This window comes from Phascolarctos cinereus, unplaced genomic scaffold, assembly GCF_003287225.1.
Source record: "Phascolarctos cinereus isolate Bilbo 61053 unplaced genomic scaffold, phaCin_HiC Scaffold_1;HRSCAF=81, whole genome shotgun sequence".
NCBI lineage: Eukaryota > Metazoa > Chordata > Mammalia > Diprotodontia > Phascolarctidae > Phascolarctos > Phascolarctos cinereus.
In genome coordinates, this window is record NW_027555514.1 from 158736122 (window position 1) to 158756687 (window position 20566).

Sequence of the window (20566 nt, forward strand, 5' to 3'; positions counted from 1 at the left end):
ACAAACATATTTACAGCAGCAATTTTTTTCTTCTGGCAGCAAAGAATTGGAAATTGAGGGGGATGCTCATTAATTGGGGAATAGCTGAACAAGTTATGGCACATGAATGTAATGGAATACTATTGTGATGTAAGAAACAATGAAGAGGATAGTTTCAGAAAAACCTGAGGAGACTTGTATGAACTGATGCAAAGTGAAGTAAGCAGAAGCAGAACACTCTACACAGCAATAGCAATATTGTAAAGCTAACTGACTGTGAAAAGACTTAGTAACTTTGATCAATACAACAATCTGCCACAACTCCAAAGGATACATGATATAAAATGCTATCCTCTTCCAGAGAAAGATGGACTCAGAATGCAAACTGAAGCATGTTTTTTCCTTTTATTTTTCTTCCTTTTTTGAACATGGCTAATGTGGAAATATGTTTTGCATGACTTCGTATGTATAATGGGCATATTTCTTGCCTTCTCAAGATGGCAGAGGAGTTAGAGAGAATTTGGAAACGGAAATAAAAATAAAATCTAAAACAAATATATAGCACGAGGTTCTCCTAATAACTGACAACATAGAATATTTGCATTAAAGGCCTCAATTAGAGAATTCAGTATTGAAATGATTAACCAATAATTGCCAAAGGTTTGCTAAACTACTTGAGAAAAACTGATTTATCTATTCTAGATTCTCGTTTTATTGTTGTGTTATCAAGAAGCAAACTACCTAAGCCATGCTGTTTGTTTTACTAAATTACCTTCAACCTTTATAGAGATCTGAATTAACCTAGATACATACTAAGATCAGTAGCTACAAAACATTCTCCCCATAAACTTGGGGTATATTCTCCCACAAATACAGATTCTGTAGAAAGTGTAGATACACACACAGGGTACACTGATAGAGAGGCACATTCATAGGGAAATACACGTGGCAAAGTCAACTCATTCCTTGGGCATTGTGGGCATAATTCTTTCTATATTGACTCTCTTCTCTCTCTTTTTTTTTTTAATTAGGCAATTGGGATTAAGTAACTTGCCCAGCGTCACACAGCTATTAAGAGTCAAGTGGTTGGTCTGAGGCTGGATCTGAACTCGGCTCCTCCTGACTTCAGGGCCGATGCTCTATCCACTGTGCCACCTACCTGCCCCTTGACTCTCTTCTCTGTTGCCAGAAGTCACACTCCTCAAGGCTGTCTATGTTTATTAATTACCTAAAGAATATGTCTAGATTTTTTAAAAGACCACTAGGGAGCCAACAGCTAGCTGCCTTGTGATTTCCTAATGTCTGATTGACACTTTTTTTCACTTTAAGATCTTTACATCTTCTTGTCTCTTTATCTGCCCCCTTACATTCTATGATTTCATTAACTGGCTGGGGAAAGTCAGTTGATCAACTATACAAATAACAATGCTTACCTAAGAATGTTAAAAGGATCAATGTTCATTGGATAATTTAAAATGACTAAGTATGTCAGTCTTCAGAGGGAAGACATAACATACAATGTATATTACCTATGGCTTATGTGAATTAAATATATGTAAAACTTGCCAAGAATTCTGATAGATGTTTATGTTCATAAATTGTACCTTTTCCTCTGCTTTCGTTATTCCAGTAAATCAGGGTGAAATAACAGTGAATGTATGTGTGTATATGTACACATATATACACATATACATAAAACTAGCCCAAACCTGTGTACTGCATAAGAATGTTTATTGGCTCTGTGGGAAATGTAATTATATAAGAAGCCTGAGTATTTGCTTGGGTTTCTGAACACTATTTAGGGGAATGGACTGACAAAGAAAAAGATGATAGGAAACTATAGTTAGTTGAGTTAGTCTGGTTCTGAATCTCAAAAAATAGAAACATAGTCACATTCTCCTGGAATCTAAGTACAGAGTTTATTAATAGCAATCAAATCACTAGTGGAATGCTCAAGCATATTAAAAAGAAAAGGGTATAAGGAGCTATTTGCTGATGCCTGACCACCACTCTTGAGTCCCCATATTTATTTATCTGTTTTGGAGAAATGAAGTCACACAATTAACCCAGGCAATCGTCTCTATCCAGACAATAGACCAATTCTTAGCGGAAGAGTGGTGGGTGGGAGGGTTTAAAACAAGAGGTTTTACAGCTACGGGGGCTGTAGCCTTTTACAAATACACCAATTAAGATTCCAGGTATTTTGAATACTCTAGTCATGAGTAAGTCAGCTAAATAGGCAGAATTCCTCTTGTTGGTCAGAGGCTGCTCTCATCATTCTATCATTCATTCTAAATATTTCTGTCTCCTCTCTTGGGGTAGGGCAGTGTGGGGTGGAGTCGGGGAAGAAGGGCCTGGTATAACTAAACTGAATCACTAGAGAAAACTATATAATGATTATTCTTTGATGAAGCTTAGCTCCTATATAAATCCCCTCAGATAATGATAATAATAATAACGATAACATTTATATAGCACTTACTATGTGCCAAGTACTTTACAATGATCTCATTTGAGCCTCACAACAACTCTGCATTTTAAAGATGAGGGACCTGAGGAAAACAAAGTGATTTGCCCAGGGTCACACAGCTAGTAGGTATATAACACTGTATCTGAACTCAGGTCTTCTTGACTACAGGCCTGGTGTTCTATCCACTGCCATTTTAAGCTGCCTCAATTGCTTTCTGGCAACTTGGCTATGCTGAGTATCTAAGGTAGTCAGGTTTATGTCTGGCTTCCTCAGATAATCTGGTAAGCTGGAAATTTTTTCCTCTTCTTTGCCCTACAGAGTCTGCCATTTATGCCTTGACGAAGTTGAAGAAAAATCAAAAAGGACTGTACTAGGTGGAGTGATGCTAATGACAAGGTTTATATCATCTTTTTAAAATTATCTTGGTAAAATCGCATTTGCAGTCACTCAAAAACTTAAGTAAATCCTATGCAGTGTCAGACATGATTCAAAAGCATGATTCCTTCTAGCATAAATGGGGTTGATTTAATATTACAACATTCCTGAAAAAATAAGTTATTTGCTTTTTAACTCAATCCCAAAAATAGAGAAATAACCAATTTCCCCCTGATTTCTTTTTAGAAGATGATATTTTATTTATCTATCAGATATTTTAAACTATGGGGCAAGGTGGCTTAAAAGAAAGCTAATTTCATTACTTTTATGTTGCAAAGCATTAAGGTGAAGAGTACAGCTGGTGATCTGACATACATTTTACATGTTATTTCATGAAACTCAGTGGGTTTTTTAAAATAAATAACAAATCACACAAGGAAGAAATGCTAATAAGCATAAATTTTCACTTTATGAACCTCCTTGTCTTCACATTCCCTCTGTTTATTGTAGTAATAGAAAGTATTATCTCTTCTCTGAAGTTTCTTCACATAGCCTGTCTCTGGCCAACGATCTACCTGCACACACATACACACACACAAAGAAAATAAACAAATATTATAATATTTATGAAGTACTTAAATGCAAAAGAATTCTTGGTATTTTATACTGATAGTTCAAAATAAAAAAATTAAAGTATTTAACTTGTATAAAACTTTTATTCTTCAACAAAGTTATATATATAGACTTTCAGATAAACAATTGGAACAAAAAATATAAAACTTACTCATTTTATCATTTCTTCCTAGAACCATATTAGAATTTCTAGACAATGGCCACGACATAGAACATATTCAAGGAAATTCAAATTTCTCATGCCTTCAGGTAATATAATTTTGAGCACAAAAGGACTTTAAAAATAAATTTAGTTCAATTCCATTTGCCATTAAGAAACTGATGCCTAGGTATATTAAGTGATTTACCCAAGGTGATACTGCAATAAAGATCTTAGTTACTTGGGACTTGAATTCAGGTTCTCCAAAGTCAATGCTCTATTACTGCAAGCTACGTTGTGGCTTGATGAGTTGCCTCACCAGCATCACTTCTACAAGATGTTACCTTTGGGCAAAGCCATTCCTAAGGAAAGATAAGTGAGTCTGACTGCAGGCCTAAACTTTCGAGGACCACATTTCTGGAAAAATTCTGAGAGGTACCTAGCAAGGGAGGAGGTGGTCCTGCCAACCACTAAAAACAAAACAAAATCTGAGGTTTATATATTACATATCATCCCACAATACTTAAACAACACAGGTTAAGGCTGCTTTTGTCCTCTTCTACATCCATTCCTCAGGGTATCCTTTTGTGACTACTTTTCTCTTTTAGAACTGCTCTTATTGTTCACTGATGTACAGCCTTACTTTAATACTTAAAAGAAATCTGATTTAATCAGAATGAATACCTTTTTTAATTGACACAATGTTAATGTTAAGCCTTTTTGAGTTGGTATGGATCCATCCGCTTTTCCTAACTCACTCAGCTAGACTAGTTCTCCCCAGGCTATACTTGAAGACTTTTAGCTTGGAAGGACTTGTTAGACCTTGTTCTCTGCTGGCATGAATACCCTTCAATAATAAAGGGTCTCTCCTCCATTCCATGATTAAGAAATAGAGTTCTGGTTTTGCCTGTACAAAAATGTAATAAATCCTTGCTGACTGACTGATTGAAAGGTGAGGACTCAATGTGCAAACATTCAGTACTAAAAGAGACTGCTACAGACCCTTGAGGACAGCCCTGCCTACAGCTGAAGGATTGGGGCTTATTTTAGCCTTCTTCAAATAATATTGTTCCTATTCTATATATTTCAAAACTATTGTAGTACCAAAAAACCCTAAGAACCCTTCCTGTGGTTATAGGAATATAGTCAACTTCAAATACTTGTGATAATTCTGATAAATAAAAATCATACATAATTCAATTAGGATCAATAATTTTAAACTCATTTCCAAGCAGGTTTTTTTTTTAAATCACAGTTACTAATAAATAGCCAGAGATTTTTTTTTTCATCTTTCATTTTTCCACCCCCTTTTTTTGTAGAAGTGCCAAGCACTAATAAGAAAAGCTATCCAGCTGGATAGAAGCGAAAGATGAGAATCTAAAGATTCTGAGGATACAGAAAGTAGATAATAAGCCTGAATTAACTAGGCATTTTGTACACAGCTTTATCTATATGAAAAATGCAAAGCATTTATAACTACAGCATCCTTATAAAGAAAATTCTGAATGCTTAACCAAGATGAATTTCATTAAGGCTGAACCTGGCTAATGCCCATTATTAATAAGTTATATTCTAAACATTAACAATAATAGCTAGCATTTATCACTTTAAGTTTTACAAAGTGCTTTACAAATGTTAGCTCATTTGATCCTCACAGCTTCTTGTGAGGATCAAATATGAGATGGATGCCATTATTATACCCATTTTACCAATGGGAAAACTGAGAGACCCAGGTTAAGTGACTGCCCAGAGGTACACACCTAGTAAGCATTCCAGGAAAGAATCAAACTCAAGTCTTTCTGACTCCAAATCCAACACCCCATCCACTGCAATACCTAGTGGCCTAGATTATTAGATCAACTTCTTCATAAACACTAACTTAAATTCCTTAAAAGAAAAAAAAAATTTCAAATTCAAGGTTGGAACTCCATCCCCTCATCCCTGTCCTCCAACCCCTTCAAATGCCAGAAAGAAAAGCATAATAACAGATAAACATAAAAACAAATATGTTGCTTCTTGAATGGGACATAACAACTATTCTGATATAGGAAAATTATTCTTCTTCTACAATCTACCTTACCATAGCGACTTGCTTCACTTGTTTATATTCAATTTCGTCCCGATATCCTGCTTGCTGAAATCTGTACAGATTCTCTATCTCATCTGACCATTTTTTGGCACGACTTATTGATTTTGGTTTCATGTCAGAACTAGCCATGTCTACAGAAGTTTTACCACCAGTCTTTTTTCTGAAAGATGTTAAAACAATATTATCTTATAATTATGACAAACTGTTGAAATGCCCCCCCATAGAAAGACTTAAAATTTTAAAAATACATATATTTCCCAATAACCTGTTTGTAACCACTACTGTAATAAAAACCTCAGCCTCAGACTTTAAGCAAGATTCTATTAAAGATTACGAGGTACAGCAAAGGCCACTACGCTTTCCCTAAACCTTCCTGACCCATCTTGATATCTGAAACTAAGTACCAAGTGGGCATTTTAACAAATTCCTCCTCACAACAGTCCTCCATTTTACGAAATGCATACTTAGGTACTTTTCATCTTAAAGTTTAGAATTCTTAGATAATTGATTTTAAACAACAGTAAATAGCTTTTAAAGTGAGACATTTTAGAGAAGCATTTTAAAAAGGACTAAAATATGTCAAGTAGGTTAAGTTTTTCCACACCGAATTCCAAAAGTGGGTAGGATTTATGACTTTTTTCTTGAAAAACAAAACAACAAACTAGAATAGACTTGGGAAGCTATTTATTTCATTCTCAATTACATTCAAAGATATGACATGATGTCTTAATATTATATTCTAATCCTGATGTTTTAAGCTAATATGTATGCATATTTCTGATACACTATTATTTTTAATAGTACAGCAGAATGTCAAAACATCCCACCATTCCCACGTGATCGTATTTTAAAATTCTCTTTTCTTATTGCCATTTGTTCCTAGGAAGGGAATGTAAGATCTTTCTTCTCACTCTTTCCCATTCCTTGTTGCTGGAAAATCGCTGTTTCTTCTTTCTCCCCTTCTTAACTGCTTGCCATCCTGGTCCATTTGCTCAGATCACTGCAGTGCCCCATCCTGTGACAGATCAATGTGAGAACCAAAACTAAGACATAAAGTCCATGACAGCTATAAGGTGGGCTCCAGAGTTACTCAGGTCACTAATTTAAAGATACACGTCCTTTGCAATTTGAATTCAACTTGACCAATACCTATTAAGAGCCTACTTATGGTATTTGAGGCATTCAGGTGTGTGGGGATATAAACAAAGATATGACACAGACGCTGCTCTCTAAAAGCTTATACTCCAATGGATGAGAACACAAATAATGAAAACCTATGATACAGGAGAAAGGGACATAAGTGCAAAGTAGCGTTCTAAACAAAGTGCTATGAGAGATTGAGATCATTTGGAGGAGAGGGTGAAAGATCAGGGAAAGTTTCATTTTGGGGGAAGAATCTAAATTGGGCATGAAATAAGGAACACATTAATAGATAGGAAGTGGCTATTCCAGGTATGGTGCACAGCACATGGAACTGAGAAGAAGAAAGCTATAAAAGGGCAGTGGAGAGTAGTCTAGTGCATTTGAAACACAGAATATAAACAGGAATGTAGGATGAAAGGAAGCTGAACAGGTAGGTTACACCCAGATTGTGGAAGGATCTGAATACCAGGATTAGGAATTTATATTGTATTTGTTTGGCAACAAGAAGACATTAAAAGTGACTGAGGTTCTTAACCTGGAGTCCACAGACCTAAGGGGTCCCTGGATTGATTTAGGGAGTCCATGAACTTGAATGGGAAAAAACTGTCTTTTTTTCGTATCTCAAACTGAAATCTGGCATTTTCTTCTATTGTAAGTGTAGGCAGCAAACTATTATTCTGAAAAGAGGTCCAGGTTGTGTGTTGATGTACTTGGGAGAGAAGAAGTTGAAGGCAGGAAGACCAATGAGGAGGTTATTACAGCAGCCTAGTTGATAACAGGTAAAGCCTGAACTAGGGTGACTGAAATAGGAAGTGGTGCCAAAAAAACCCCCAAAATTGTACAGATATAGATGACAGGACGTGGATGTGTTGGGTTAGGGAAAGGAACCTGTCAAGAAAGAACTCTAAGTTTAGAAGACTGGTGACTTGGAAGACAGTGATGCCATGAATCAAAACAGAGAAGTTAGGGGGAGAAGTAGATCTAGGGTGAAAGTGATGAGTTCAACTTTAGACATGATGAGTTTCAAATGCTAGAGGGACATCAAAGATCAGAATCTAATGAGTGCAGAATGCTATCTGCAGTATACTTCTAATAGTTACACCTTTCCAAACATATAAACCAGTAAATCAAATGTAATGCATACTCAATTTTCACTGTGTCCTAGAAACCATTCTTCCACTAAAACATTATTTCTAGTGGATGAAATACAGCGAAGTCAAACCACATAAAATGGAAATTCTGAAAATAAGTCATTTTGAGTCAATGTTCATAAAATCTAATATTATATATTTTACTCTGCTAAAATTTATAAACACTAAATAGCATAGTAGTAGATACTGGCTTCCAATATGTTCCTGGTTTGCCTATTTCTTTGATTCCTTTTCCCCTCCTCATTCAGTGGCTCCTCTTCTTCCTCCTAACCCTAAATTGTAGACATTCTCTGAGGATCAGTCCTTTACCTTCACCACTTATCTTCATTCCATTCTTTTGCAATCCACCGCTTAACTGTCACCTCCGTAGATAACTTCAAAATTTCAAGCCCGCTAGATGTCTTTGTGTGGATGTTTTGTCTTCATCTCCAATGCAACACACTCAAAACAAGGTTATCATCTTCCCTCCAAAATCCGCTTCCCCTACTCTCCTGATGTACTTATTTCTATTAATGGCACTACCATTCTAACACCCAAGCTTAAACAGTGAATGTCATCCCTGATATTCTCCCTTGAATACTCCTCTTCTTCCTTACTTCCAAATTCTACTATCTACCACTTGCTACTGATTTTATTCCCTCCCAATTTTTGCATCCATCCACTCCTTTTGATCCCTCACTGCCACTAGTTCAGGATCTCATTGGCTGGACTAATGTGATAGTCTCTTTGTTTACAGTAACTCCCCCTGCTCTGTCTTAATCCAGACTATACACTGCTATCAAAGTGACTTCTAATTCAAATATCTGAATTATTACTCCACTAAAAACAAAACACAAAAAATGTGATGTTTTTCTATTGCCTACCAAACAAAAGTCCTAATTCTTAGCCCAGCTTTTAGATCCCATACATGGTTCCCGCCTATTTTCTAGTTTTATCTCGTCTTATGGCCTTCATTGTACTCTAAATTCTTGCCTGGTCAAACAGGACTACTAAGGGTTCCCTAAACACATCCTGGGGCAGCTTGGTGGGGAAGTGAAAAAGAGTGCTAGGCCTGGAATCATGAACTCTTCCCGAGTTCAAATCTGGCCTCAAACACTTACTAAATAACTGTGTGACCCTGGGCAACTCATTTAATCCTTTTTGCCTCAGTTTCCTCATCTGTAAAATGAGCTGAAGAAAGGCCAAATCACTTCAGCATCTTTGCCAAGAAAAACCCAAATAGGGTCACAGAGTCAGATAAAACTCAACACAAACACAACCTAAGCTTTTATTCATACCATTCCCTACTAAGCCTTTCTTCCTACCACTGTCTATTAAAAACCTGTTTTTTCATGACATCTCAAACTCTGGGACAGAAATGAATTTTTCTTTCCCTAAAATCTCAGAACCCTTTATTTATACTTGTCTTATTTACTAGCACTATTTTGCACTGTAATTACTTATGTGTACATCATCTCTAGAGGGCAGGACAATTCAATTTATCTTCAAATATCCATCAATAGCTTATATGAGGCCTTGAACTCAAATGTTTATTGAATTAACTTGTTTCAATTTTCCAGATAAGACTGTTAAAATAAAGCTTGATTTAAATATATTTCAAAATTAGTAGTACTACTAGGATTAGTTTTGAAACCTTGATTTTTACATATTTATTCAGGGCCCAAGGTAATGTTATATTTCTAGATATATTCACGTTTTTTGTAAGTGGTAGTATATATGTACATATAACATTTAATAGTACATGTTCTGTGCAGCAATGAACCAGCTTGTTCAAAACAGTAAAGAGATGTTCATCCTGCAATTCCATTCATTTTAATGGGAAGTTAACTTTAAATTCTAATTATAACCACTTACATGCCATCTCAGTTAACTGCTTCACTGCTAAGCAACATACTAAGTATGTCCAACAAAAGAGCTTGTCCAGTAGACCTGGACATACATGGTACATACTGATAAGCCAATTATTCAAGTGGATATTCCATAAAAAATAAAAAATTCTACCAAGAAACATGCAAAAGAAATACCAGAGTGCTACTCAGTGCATTCAAAACACTTTCAAAATTTAAAGTCAGGTTTTTATGTAAATTTAGTAATTGTATTACTTAAAATGATAATATAAAATAAAGCAGTTTTTTAAAGTATAGAATAATCATAATTCCAATTGATTTTTGAGATTTTTTTTTAAGATCTGGTTTTTCAGTCCACATTTAGTAGTACTTTTGCTGCAATATGTTTTCTATGTTAAACATTGATACATGTTACAATTATGCCTATATTTCCATTTGTTGTACAATGATTCTGATTCTAGTCATGTTTCAAAAATATAGAAAACTATGTGCTAGATTTAACAGGACAGAATGTAGATTAAGTGCTAGATGAGGCAAGTATAGTTAAGAAATGAACATTCTCTTTGGTAGAACTGCAAATCCTTGTGGTAGATATCAGGTACTTCTAAAATGAACAGTATCTAACAAGAACCTTGGACAGTATTATCATGGTACTGCATAGCAGTGGTGTCAAAAACATTTTTTTCAGCTTTATACTTTGCTTTAATGAGGATAAAACACAAAACAGAGTTGACTATTATTACAAAAATACACAATCTACAATTACCTGTCTGTAGCTAAACATTTCCAATCCTTCTGGCAAAAAAGCAGTTGGAGATTCAAACTGTGTTAAGAACATTCAGCATTTTGAGACCCAAAGACATTTACTGTCAGACATAACAGAAAGATAGATAATATTCTCAATTTATTAGATATATATTTTGACTTCTATAATAAAGTGATTTATTTTTGCAGGATTAAATCTAATGGTAGAAATTCCACTTTCCTCTTGAAATTTTAAATAATTCAGTACTTTCTACCCTTCTGAAAGGGAATTTTAATATGTTAGGAGTTTTGAAGTTAATAAGAATTTGCAATTTAGCTTAATAGATGCAGTAGAATCACTCCTCTCAGGGCCACCAATGTTATATAGCTTCCTATTCCAAATGGGAAGCAACTGATATAGAACCCATGAAATGATGTGTGTTACATAGATTTCTCTTACAGTTTTACTCCTTTCTGCTCTTCTCTAGCACACAATATATTTTGTAACAAATACTTTCCCCAGACTCTATTTACTAATGAATCCCTGAAAGGCACTATCATTTCTTTCTTTTTTTTTAAATAATATTTTCTCTTCCCCCAGTTACATGTAAAGATAATTTTTAACATTCATTTTTGGCACTTACATTTCTAGTAGTATTAAAATTCCTTTATTATATTTCTTTTTATTTTTAGGCAATTGGGGTTAAGTGACTTGCCCAGGGTAACACAGCTAGTAAGTGTCAAGTGTTTGGTCTGATGTCGGATTTGAACTCAGGTCCTCCTGACTTCAGGCCAGTGCTCTATCCACTGGGTCATCTAGCTGTATATTTCCACCAGAATTAAAATTCCTACACTCTTAATACTTCATTCCCTTTTACTCTTCCTGTTCCCCAGGATAACATGTTAGGCCCTGAATAAAAACGAGTGGTATGCAGCTACTCATATATATATAACTGCTGCCCTTTTAACCAAAATAAGTGAATGTGTCTGTATCTATATGTAGGGTAACATGATTAAAAAGTAAAAAGATTGTATGTTAAGAACAATGAATCAATCATTACCTCTGGACATGAGAGTTCTAGTGGTAGCTCGAAAGTCCTAACTTTAATTACCCAAAGCTATTCATGTTCCCATCTTGGACACCATTCAGTAACACTTCCCTACCCCACCTCCAGACCTTAACTAGTACACCATACTTCTCTCCTACCTTCACTTTCTCCCACACGTCATCCCCCTCAGGAAGTCTCTACCTAACTTCCAACCTGACAATTAGCTCTCCTGATAAACTCAGTGTACTTTAAAGTAGAAAGTTATCTAAGTTCTTCGGAATTCTTAGTCCAGTTCATAGGCCATTGTGTGCAGTATAAAAAGGACCTTCGGAAAACAATAAATAAAAATAGCTCACAATTACATGCACTTTAAGTTAAAAAAACTTTATATACACATTTCCTTTGATCCTCACAACAACCCTGTGAGGTAGGTAGAGCAAACAGTATCAGACTCATTTTACTGAGGAAATTATGGCTTGATAAACTGAAGTGACTTTTCCAAGGCTACACCTCTAACAAGTGACAGAACCAAGATTCAAAATCAGATCTGAGCTCAAACCTAAGGTTTCTTTCAATTTGCAATACTATGCTGTTTGGCTTTATCTATCGGTGTTGTATTAAACCACTACAAGTGAGGTTCTGTATAAAATTCCTGACATCAGTTGGGGGAAAAAAATAGATTCAATATGGTAGAATTATTTTTTTTAAAAAATACATTCTAAAATATTTCCAAAAGGCTCTCTTTCCCCTTAAGATTATTGATTCCTACGCATTATATAAGAACTGACTCAACACACACGCCCTCTCTTCCATGACTAAATCGGGACTATGTGCATTTGAGGCTGAGGGTGCTTTGGAACCATTCCTCTGGAGGCCACCCTGGTAATGGACAACGAACCTTGGCTCCCCCATATTTCTTCCCGCGGGGTTTATGGTATCATAAAGGGACTGAGATTAGAAAAAAATAAGGGGATAATTATGGGGGGGGTGATGGATAGAAAACCGCGTGGGCCAGGGAGCAGGAGGATTAAAGTCCAGCAGGCGGTCTCGCGGCTCCGGGCCGGAAAGGAGAAAGGGGCGGGGCCTGGGGCCGTGGGGAGGGGCCTCCTGGAGCTAGGGAAGAGAGAGGCGAAACAGGGCCCAGGTCCGCAAGAGCAGCGTCCCCTGCCGACTGGTTTCCCGCCCCTCGTGCTCCCCATCGCCCAGCTGCCTGTGAGATCCCGGGGCTGCCGGTTACTCACTGCCGACGCCCTGTGGCACTGGAAGCTTGGGCACAGGCGGCGCTGGAAGCGATTCCTTCGGCTTCTGGGGATCCTTGGGCTAGGCCAGAAAAGACGCAACGGCCGCCCGGTGCCCTCCTGCCTCCTAGCAATCCGGAAGATCGCTCGAGGCCAAAGCCAACGGCCCTGCCCTCCTTCTCCCGTGCGCCTGCGCCGGGGAAATTGGAACGTTTGGAAAGGCGCTTCGGAAGAGGGAGCCTGGCGCTGGAGGTTATGGGAGCTGCAGCGTGTTTCCTTGGTGACTCGTCGCCCCGCCCACGCCAGGCGGAGCCCGCTGGAATTGTCGCGAGAGCTGGAGTTTAGTGCCCCGGCTGTTAATTAGATCTGGAAGATCACTGAAACTTGAGCGGGTCGCTTAATCACTGTGCCACGTTTCCTCCTCTGAGAAACAAAACAAAACAACACACCGCACAGTTCTGGGGAGGGGATCAAAATGCGATCACACCTGCGAATGAGTTTTTTTAAGTAAGCCAACGTGTGAGGTATTGAGACAGCGCTGGTTTTGGAATCAGCAAATCTTGCCCTTTGTCCCTTGGTATGACCAGTGTGACTTGGGTCAAGTTACTTCCAACTCCGGTGGTTGGTCTAGCTGGCCTCCAAGGCCCCTGGCCCACTCTAAATCTACGGCCTTACTGGCTTCCGAAGCAGCTTGAAGTCAGGATGGACCTGGCAGTGACACACCTGAGGGGCCGTGGGCAACAGGCTTCAGCAACCCGTCAGACTTACCTTGTGAGGGTGGCACTTCACGTGGTGAAGGGACGAGCCTGGAGACACAGATCCTTGAGGTGTTATTGTGGAATTAGATAGAAAGCCGCATAACTCCCTCCTCCCTGTCTCACTCACCACCCCCAAACTCCAAATTGTTTCAAATGAAAATTACACCTGAAATAAACTCAATGCCATAAAACACACCCACACACACCCCCTCCAAATCTTGTATATTTTAAAAAGGAATTATTTTTATCAACTGCTGGTCTACTTCATGACTTGCTTTGGCCAAAGAGATTCAAAGGTGGATGACCTTCTGGTGACAGGCCTCTCTAGACTTTCACCTAGGCTAGACCCTGGACAAGAGACATGAAACCTTGTTTTAAGATCTATATTCAAAGCTTTCTCTTTCTCTTCCTTCCTTCCTTCCTTCCTTCCTTCCTTCCTTCCTTCCTTCCTTCCTTCCTTCCTTCCTTCCTTCTCTCTCTGTCTCTCTCTCTCTCTCTCTCTCTCTCTCCTCTCTCTCTCTCTCTCTTTCTTTCTTTCTTTCTAACTGGGGTTAAGTGACTTGCCCAGGGTCACACAGCCAGTAATCAAAGCTTTCTTGATAGGTCCTCCCCTGAGAATCTAGGATCACCTCCAAACCAGATAAGGTGTTAGTACATAACTTTAGTGTGGAACAGAATTATCTTAACCTTTTTTTTTTTTAATCACTCTTTGTCAGTATGATGAAGCCTATGGATCTCTCCTCAGAAAAATATTTTGAAATACACAGAATTACAAAGGAAATTAATTATACTAAAATACTGATATTAGATTTTTTTGGAAAAATATTGTCATGAGATTTATAACTTCCACATTAATTGATATGACATGTGTAATGATTATTCTATGTAGATTTGTTGGAGCTTCCCTACTTTCCAGGGGACCCTGACTTGGAAGCTTGAGGCTGACGTGCTTGTAGTCAAAAGTGATCAATCAGATCCCCTGACATGCTAATAATCCCCTACCTTGTAACCACCAAATGAACCAAAGCAGGGGACTGGCTTCTGTTCCCAGCCATGCTAACCTTGGTTCTGTGACCCACTGAACAATCACAAGGCTCAAAAATCCTAATGCCTTGGAAACTGTTCATATAAGACCCAAGAATGCCTGAGTTGTGGTCCAGCCGTTTGCGGTTTTCATGCTTAAAAACCATACCTCTACCACAAGTAGGTAAGTTCCCCTTCTTACACAGGTGGACTTTGCTTGCATGTTGTTTCTCTTACTTTGATATTAAACTTCTGTTTGATTCCTGACTCTCCTGCCTCCAGCCTGCTGTCTTTGGCTCAGGCCATCCACAGGTTAGAGACCGGTTTGGTCAGGTTGATATTTAAATTACTTATTGACAATATGAACTCCAGGTTAAGAAACCCTGGTAGAGAGCAATACTCAATAAAAGGATTAAAAATCCAGTAACAATCCTAAATTTTTCTGAGACTTTGACATCTTCAATCACTCATATTGGAGGGGAAAAGTCTCAATGAATGAATAAATGAAAGTGCTATGTGCCAGGCACTTTGCTTAGCACTGGGGATAAGAATGTAAAAAGAGACAGTCTCTACTGTTGTGGAACCTACATTCTAATTAGAGAAAACATAGGGGAGGTTGGCTAGAGAAAGGAGTGTTAGTGGGGGAGTCAGAGATGGTGAGTTGATCCATAGGCAGCAATGCTTGATAGAACAAATTACAAATTCATGTTATTCAACTTCGACAGGACCCATTCCCTTCATTTCTGAATCCCTTGACATCATCTCCCATTCTTTTCTCCATTTTCCCTCAGTCTGACAAGGTGACCCTGTTCCCATATGTAGAGGCAAATCACTCTATGTGTTCGTTTGATCACATCCTCTCCCATTTTTTCCAGCAGAGTACATCCTCGATTGTCTCTCTTCTTGAACTCTTCTTAGCAAATGGTTCCTTCCCTACTGACTTCAAAAATGCTTATTTCTCCTCTCCTGAAAAAAAAATCTTTATTTGACTCTACCATCACCCTCAAGTTATCATCCTATATCTTTCCTCCCTTTCTCATTGAAAAAGTTGTCTATACTTACTGCCTTTATATACTTCTCTCTTATTCCTCAACCCTTTGAAATCTGGCTTCCAACTTAATCACTTAACAGAAATTGTTCTCTCATTAGTAATCTAATTTCTAAGTCTCTGTTTTCAGTCCTAACCCTTCTTGACCTGTGAGTTGCACTTAACACTGCTGACTGTCCTCTCCTCCTAGACATTCTTTCCATTCTGGGTTTTTGTAATACTATTCTCTCCTGGTTTGTCTCCTACTTTTCTAACTAATTTTCATTTTCCTTTGCTAGGCAGCATTCCCATCATGAACTCTGACTGTGTATATTCCCCAGTGTTCTCTCCTGGGCCTTCTTCTATATGTTTTCCGTAACTTCATCAGCTCCCATGAGTTTAATTATCATCTCAATGCATGTATCTCCCAGATCTACATATCTAGCCCCAGTCTCTTGCCTGAGCTTAGGTCTCTCATCACCACTTGCCTATTGGACATTTCAAACTACATGTCCCAAAGTCATCTTAAATGGAACTCATTATATTTCCCCCTCAAGCCTAAGCCCTTCCGTTTCCCAAACTTCCCTATTTTTGTCCAAGGCATAACCACCTCTCAAGTGTCCCAGGTTTGTAATATTATTATTATCCTTGACTCCTCACTCTCTTTACCCCATACATCCAATCATTTACCAAATCCTGCCATTTCTATTGTGACAGCATCTTTTGCATCCGATCCATTCTTTTCACTCACACAGTACCACTTTAGTTCAAAGCCTCATCACCTCTCACCTTGCTTATTGCAACAGCCTTCTAATTAGTCTCCCTGACTCAAGTCTCTCAGCATTCCATTCTAATATTGCTGCATTTTCTTTAGGTGCCTACCTAACCGCATGACTCTACTGCTTAAACAACTTTAGTACTTTCTGTGGCCTCTAGAGTAAAACATAAAGCCCTCTGTTTAGCTTTAAAAGTTCTATACAACCAGGTCACAACCTATCTATACATCAGTTTTCTCCCTACTACACTGTAATTATGCTGAACTGGTCTTCTGTTCCTCACACATGACACTTCATTTCCCAGCTCTATGTTTTTCAAGCCCTCCTTCCTTACCTCCTCCTCAGAATCCCTCTTATCCATTAAGATGCAGCTCAGGCACCATTTGCTGCGTGAAGCCTTTCTTAGTCCCCCAAACTACTAGTGCCTTCCCAAACTTCTTTATATTTAACAATTCTGTATGTATTTGTATTTATTATATCTATATATATATATTTAAAATATATATACCATTCACTGTATGAAGCCTTTCTCAGTTCCCCAAACTGCTAGAGCCTTCCTAAACTACCTTATATTTAACTACATTGTATATATTTGTATGCATTTATATTTTCATATATATGCTATATATGTGTGTGTGTATACCATTTTCTACATGAAGCAGTCCCCCAAATTACTAGTGCCTTCCCCAAATATCTTATATTTAACTATTTGTATATATTTATATTCATTATGTTTATAATATACTGTATATTTTTATGTGTACGTGTTGTCATCTCCATTAGGATATAAGTTCATTACAAGGAAGGATTGCTTCATTCTTTGTACTTGTATCCTGGGTGCCTAGTGTAATGGTGTATGGTAAGAGGTTAATAAACACTTGGTGATTCACAGGATAACTATTGTCAGAAATTAAATTGTTTTTAATTCCTCAGAATCATAGATAGAGCTAGAAGGTAGCCTAGAGATTATCTACTCCAACCTCATTTTACAGATGAAGAAACTGAGTGAAGTCTTTTTGTTTGTATTTATGGAATCAGTTTGTAGTATGTGAGTTTGTAGATGAATAAAAGAATAAAAAGCATTTATTAAGTGCTTACTGTGTGCCAGGTACTATGAAATAGAGATATAAATACAAAAAATGAGACAGGCCCTGCCCCTCAAGAAGCTTATATTTTAATAAAGGGAAACAAAACATATAGGAGTGGTAGCAAAGTAAGGGAGTGTCTGGGAAGTCATAGATCCATAGGATCTATGTCAACTGTCACATTCTTTCCAGAAGCAATTATAGTATAGCTGTATTGATTTTGTTACTGAACCCAGAGTAAGAGGAACGGGGGAAGGATGTGCTGCATGGGCTGGGTGGATGGCAAGATAGCCACAATGGACAGCTAGATAAGATATGAAGCAAGGACTAAAGCCAGCTATAGTGGATTAATTGAATTTTTGTTCATACACTTACAATCAAGATAGTTCGGCACAGGGTGGGAGTACCAAAACTGAGTGATTTAATTTCTCTGTGGCAAGTAGGTGGTGCAGTGGATAGTCAGGAAGACTCCTCTTCCTGAGTTCAAATTTGGCCTCAAACATTACTAGCTGTGTGACCCTGGGCAAGTCACTTAACCCTATTTGCCTCAGTTTCCTCATTTATAAAATGAGTTAGAGAAGGAAATGGCCAACCACTCCAGTATATTTGCCAAGAAAACCCCAATTGGTGTCACAAAGATGACTGAAGACAAATGAATAACAGCAAAGGGACTATGGAAAGATTTTTTCTGTTGATCCATTCCAGAGCAGCTGTTTGAAATGGGGAGAGATGAGGAAGCAGCAGAAAAGATGGTAAAATGGCAGGGATGGCTAGCCAGATAGATTAATGGAAAGGCTTGTGGATGGATTGTTTATTTGTTGTCTGAGAACCAATCTGGCTCAGTTTAAGCAGACTCATTATCAAAAGGCTGGTTTCAGGGTGATGATATTTTTTGGCCACAGAAACTCATAAAGACAGTACTCATTAAGAAGGCCTGGATCTTTGGGTAACAATCTCAGAATTATGACTCTCAGAAGGCTGTGAGCCCACCCAGTGTGGAAATGTCACCTAGTCTGGGGCCATTATGGGCAGGTAGGAAAGTTTTGAGATGAGAGAAATGCAAGTGGCAGATTAGAAAGGTGACTAGAGAAGAGATGGATAGGTTGGAAAACAGAACAAAGGAGTATGGCCATGGTTAAGTAGAGGCATGACTAGATAAGGCACGAGCAGCAGAGAACAAAAGGCACAGGTGGTAGCTGTGTGAAGAAATGTCAGCACTTGGTAGACTGAGCACCCCAGATAGCTGTGCAAAAAAGTAATGGGATGTGCCTTTGTAGAGAAGTGCCAATGCTCATTTTTAACAATTATGCCATGGGTTTATACCTTACTTCTGCTTTTACTAGGTGAGGAATTTGGAAGAATTCATTGGAGAATAGAATATAACTCCTGGGAGACATTTGGATGGGGGCAGACATTTGATATGGGTACCAAGAATTCTGTTAATTCACTGCCTTTGATTTACTTTACTATTCTCTTTATCTTTTTTAGCTCTGATTTCACATGTTTCATTCTGGTCTAGTTGGCCTGGGTTAAATTTGTAAGAAGTCCTCTAGATTTAAACCACATAAACTTAGCGATGGAGTTCTGGACTATGGGGTAATTATAAATACACCTAGTGATGAGTACCTCACTACCAAACAAGGCAGTCAGCCCCACTTTTGGGGGATAGTTCTGATTGCTAGAAAGTTCTTACCTATAATAAGCTAAACTAAACTGTAATTTAATCCCATTGTTCCTATTTCTGTCCTCTAGAACTTCACAGGACGCTTCAAATTCCTTTTTCCTAGGCTTTCAAATATTTGAGGCAACTATCATGCTCTCTACTCTAAATCTTTTATTTTTCCAAACTAAACCTACCCAGTTCCTTCAATCTCCAGACTTTTTACCATCCTGATTCTCTAGTAAGCTCTAGTTTGTCAATGTCATTCTAAAATGAAAACTAGAACTGAACATATAATACCACAGATGGTATGAGCATATAATGCCCTGAGTGCTACAATCTAGCAGGGCACTCTTGGTGGAGGCAAACATGGCAAAGAGTAATTTGTGAGAAGTAACTCAAGCACGGTTCTGATCCATGCAACTCAGAGCTGGGGTTGTGCTGAGCCATGCTCTGACCACATCTGGAATATTCAGCAAATAACAAAAACAGTAATAACAATACTTAACACTTGCATGTTTATAAAACATTTTCATCCCACTGTGATACAGTGTAGCTACACTGGTGGGATCAAATGAGCCAAAGAGAATGATTTGTGAGAAGGTCCCTAGGAGTAAACCAGTCCATATAAACAGAGTTCTGGGCCATGGGCTCCAAATCCTTCCAGTGAAAGGGAATTCACTATCAAAAAGGCAGTCAATCTCATTTTAATCTAAGAACGGCACAATGTGGTGAGACTGTTATCTATTCTATTCTCCACACAGTTCCCAAAGTTATATTCCTTCATCACAAGTCTAACCATGTCACTTGCCTACTCAATAAACTCTAGGACTCCCTATTGCCTATAAGATCAAATATAAATGTCTTTTAGGTACTTCAAGCCCTGTACAACTTTATCTCATTCTGTCTTTCCATCTTATTACACACAGAGTACTCCTCTTTATGCACAGTATAGTACAATCAAACTGGCCTTCGTCTTCCTCATAACAGGGCATTCTACCTCTCATCTCAGTGCCTTTGCACTGGCTATTCCCTATGTCTGGAATGTACCCCTTCTTTACCTCCACCTCTTAGAACTCCTAGTTTTCATCAGGACTGAGATTGAGCACCACTTTCAACATGATACCTTTCTAGATCTTCCCAGCTTCCTCCTAAAATTATATCTAATTTATATTTTATATACATATACATATATCTAAATTATATATAATCTATATCTATCTAAATTATATCTATATATATCTAAATTATATGTCATACATACTTATATTTATCTGGCTGTATTGCAAATTTCTTGAGATCAGGATCTGTTTCTGTTTAATCTTTGTCTTTGTATTCTCAATGTCTAGCACAGGACATAGAAGGTACTTAATATATGTT

General features: G+C 37.8%; 1 protein-coding gene across 6 annotated transcripts; it reads right to left on the reverse strand.

Moving 5' to 3' along the window:
• Positions 1–1867: 1867 nt before the first annotated feature.
• MEIG1 (meiosis/spermiogenesis associated 1) lies at positions 1868–13137 on the reverse strand. Of its 6 annotated transcripts, none has more exons than XM_020999779.2 (5): positions 12861–12939; positions 10593–10692; positions 6513–6700; positions 5677–5845; positions 1868–3399 (listed from the first exon to the last, which is right to left on the reverse strand). In XM_020999779.2, the coding sequence occupies exons 4-5, from the start codon at positions 5812–5814 to the stop codon at positions 3271–3273; spliced, it is 267 nt and encodes an 88-aa protein (XP_020855438.1). In that variant the 5' UTR covers positions 5815–5845; positions 6513–6700; positions 10593–10692; positions 12861–12939; the 3' UTR covers positions 1868–3270. The 6 variants fall into 6 exon arrangements, with proteins under 6 accessions (XP_020855438.1, XP_020855441.1, XP_020855439.1 ...); XM_020999775.2 differs by having other exon boundaries at positions 1874–3399; positions 6597–6700; XM_020999782.2 differs by lacking the exon at positions 6513–6700 and having other exon boundaries at positions 10593–10649; positions 12861–13137.
• Positions 13138–20566: the final 7429 nt, after the last annotated feature.

Excerpts from the sequence above, each read along its gene's own strand:
- MEIG1 (XM_020999778.2), bottom strand. The coding sequence starts at position 6,673 with ATGGACCAGGATGGCAAGCAGTTAAGAAGGGGAGAAAGAAGAAACAGC. Across the intron at positions 5,846-6,596 it reads GCAACAAGGAATGGGAAAGA|AAAAAAGACTGGTGGTAAAA; the intron begins GTGAGAAGAAAG and ends AACATCTTTCAG. Across the intron at positions 3,400-5,676 it reads AAGTGAAGCAAGTCGCTATG|GTAGATCGTTGGCCAGAGAC; the intron begins GTAAGGTAGATT and ends ATGTGTGTGCAG.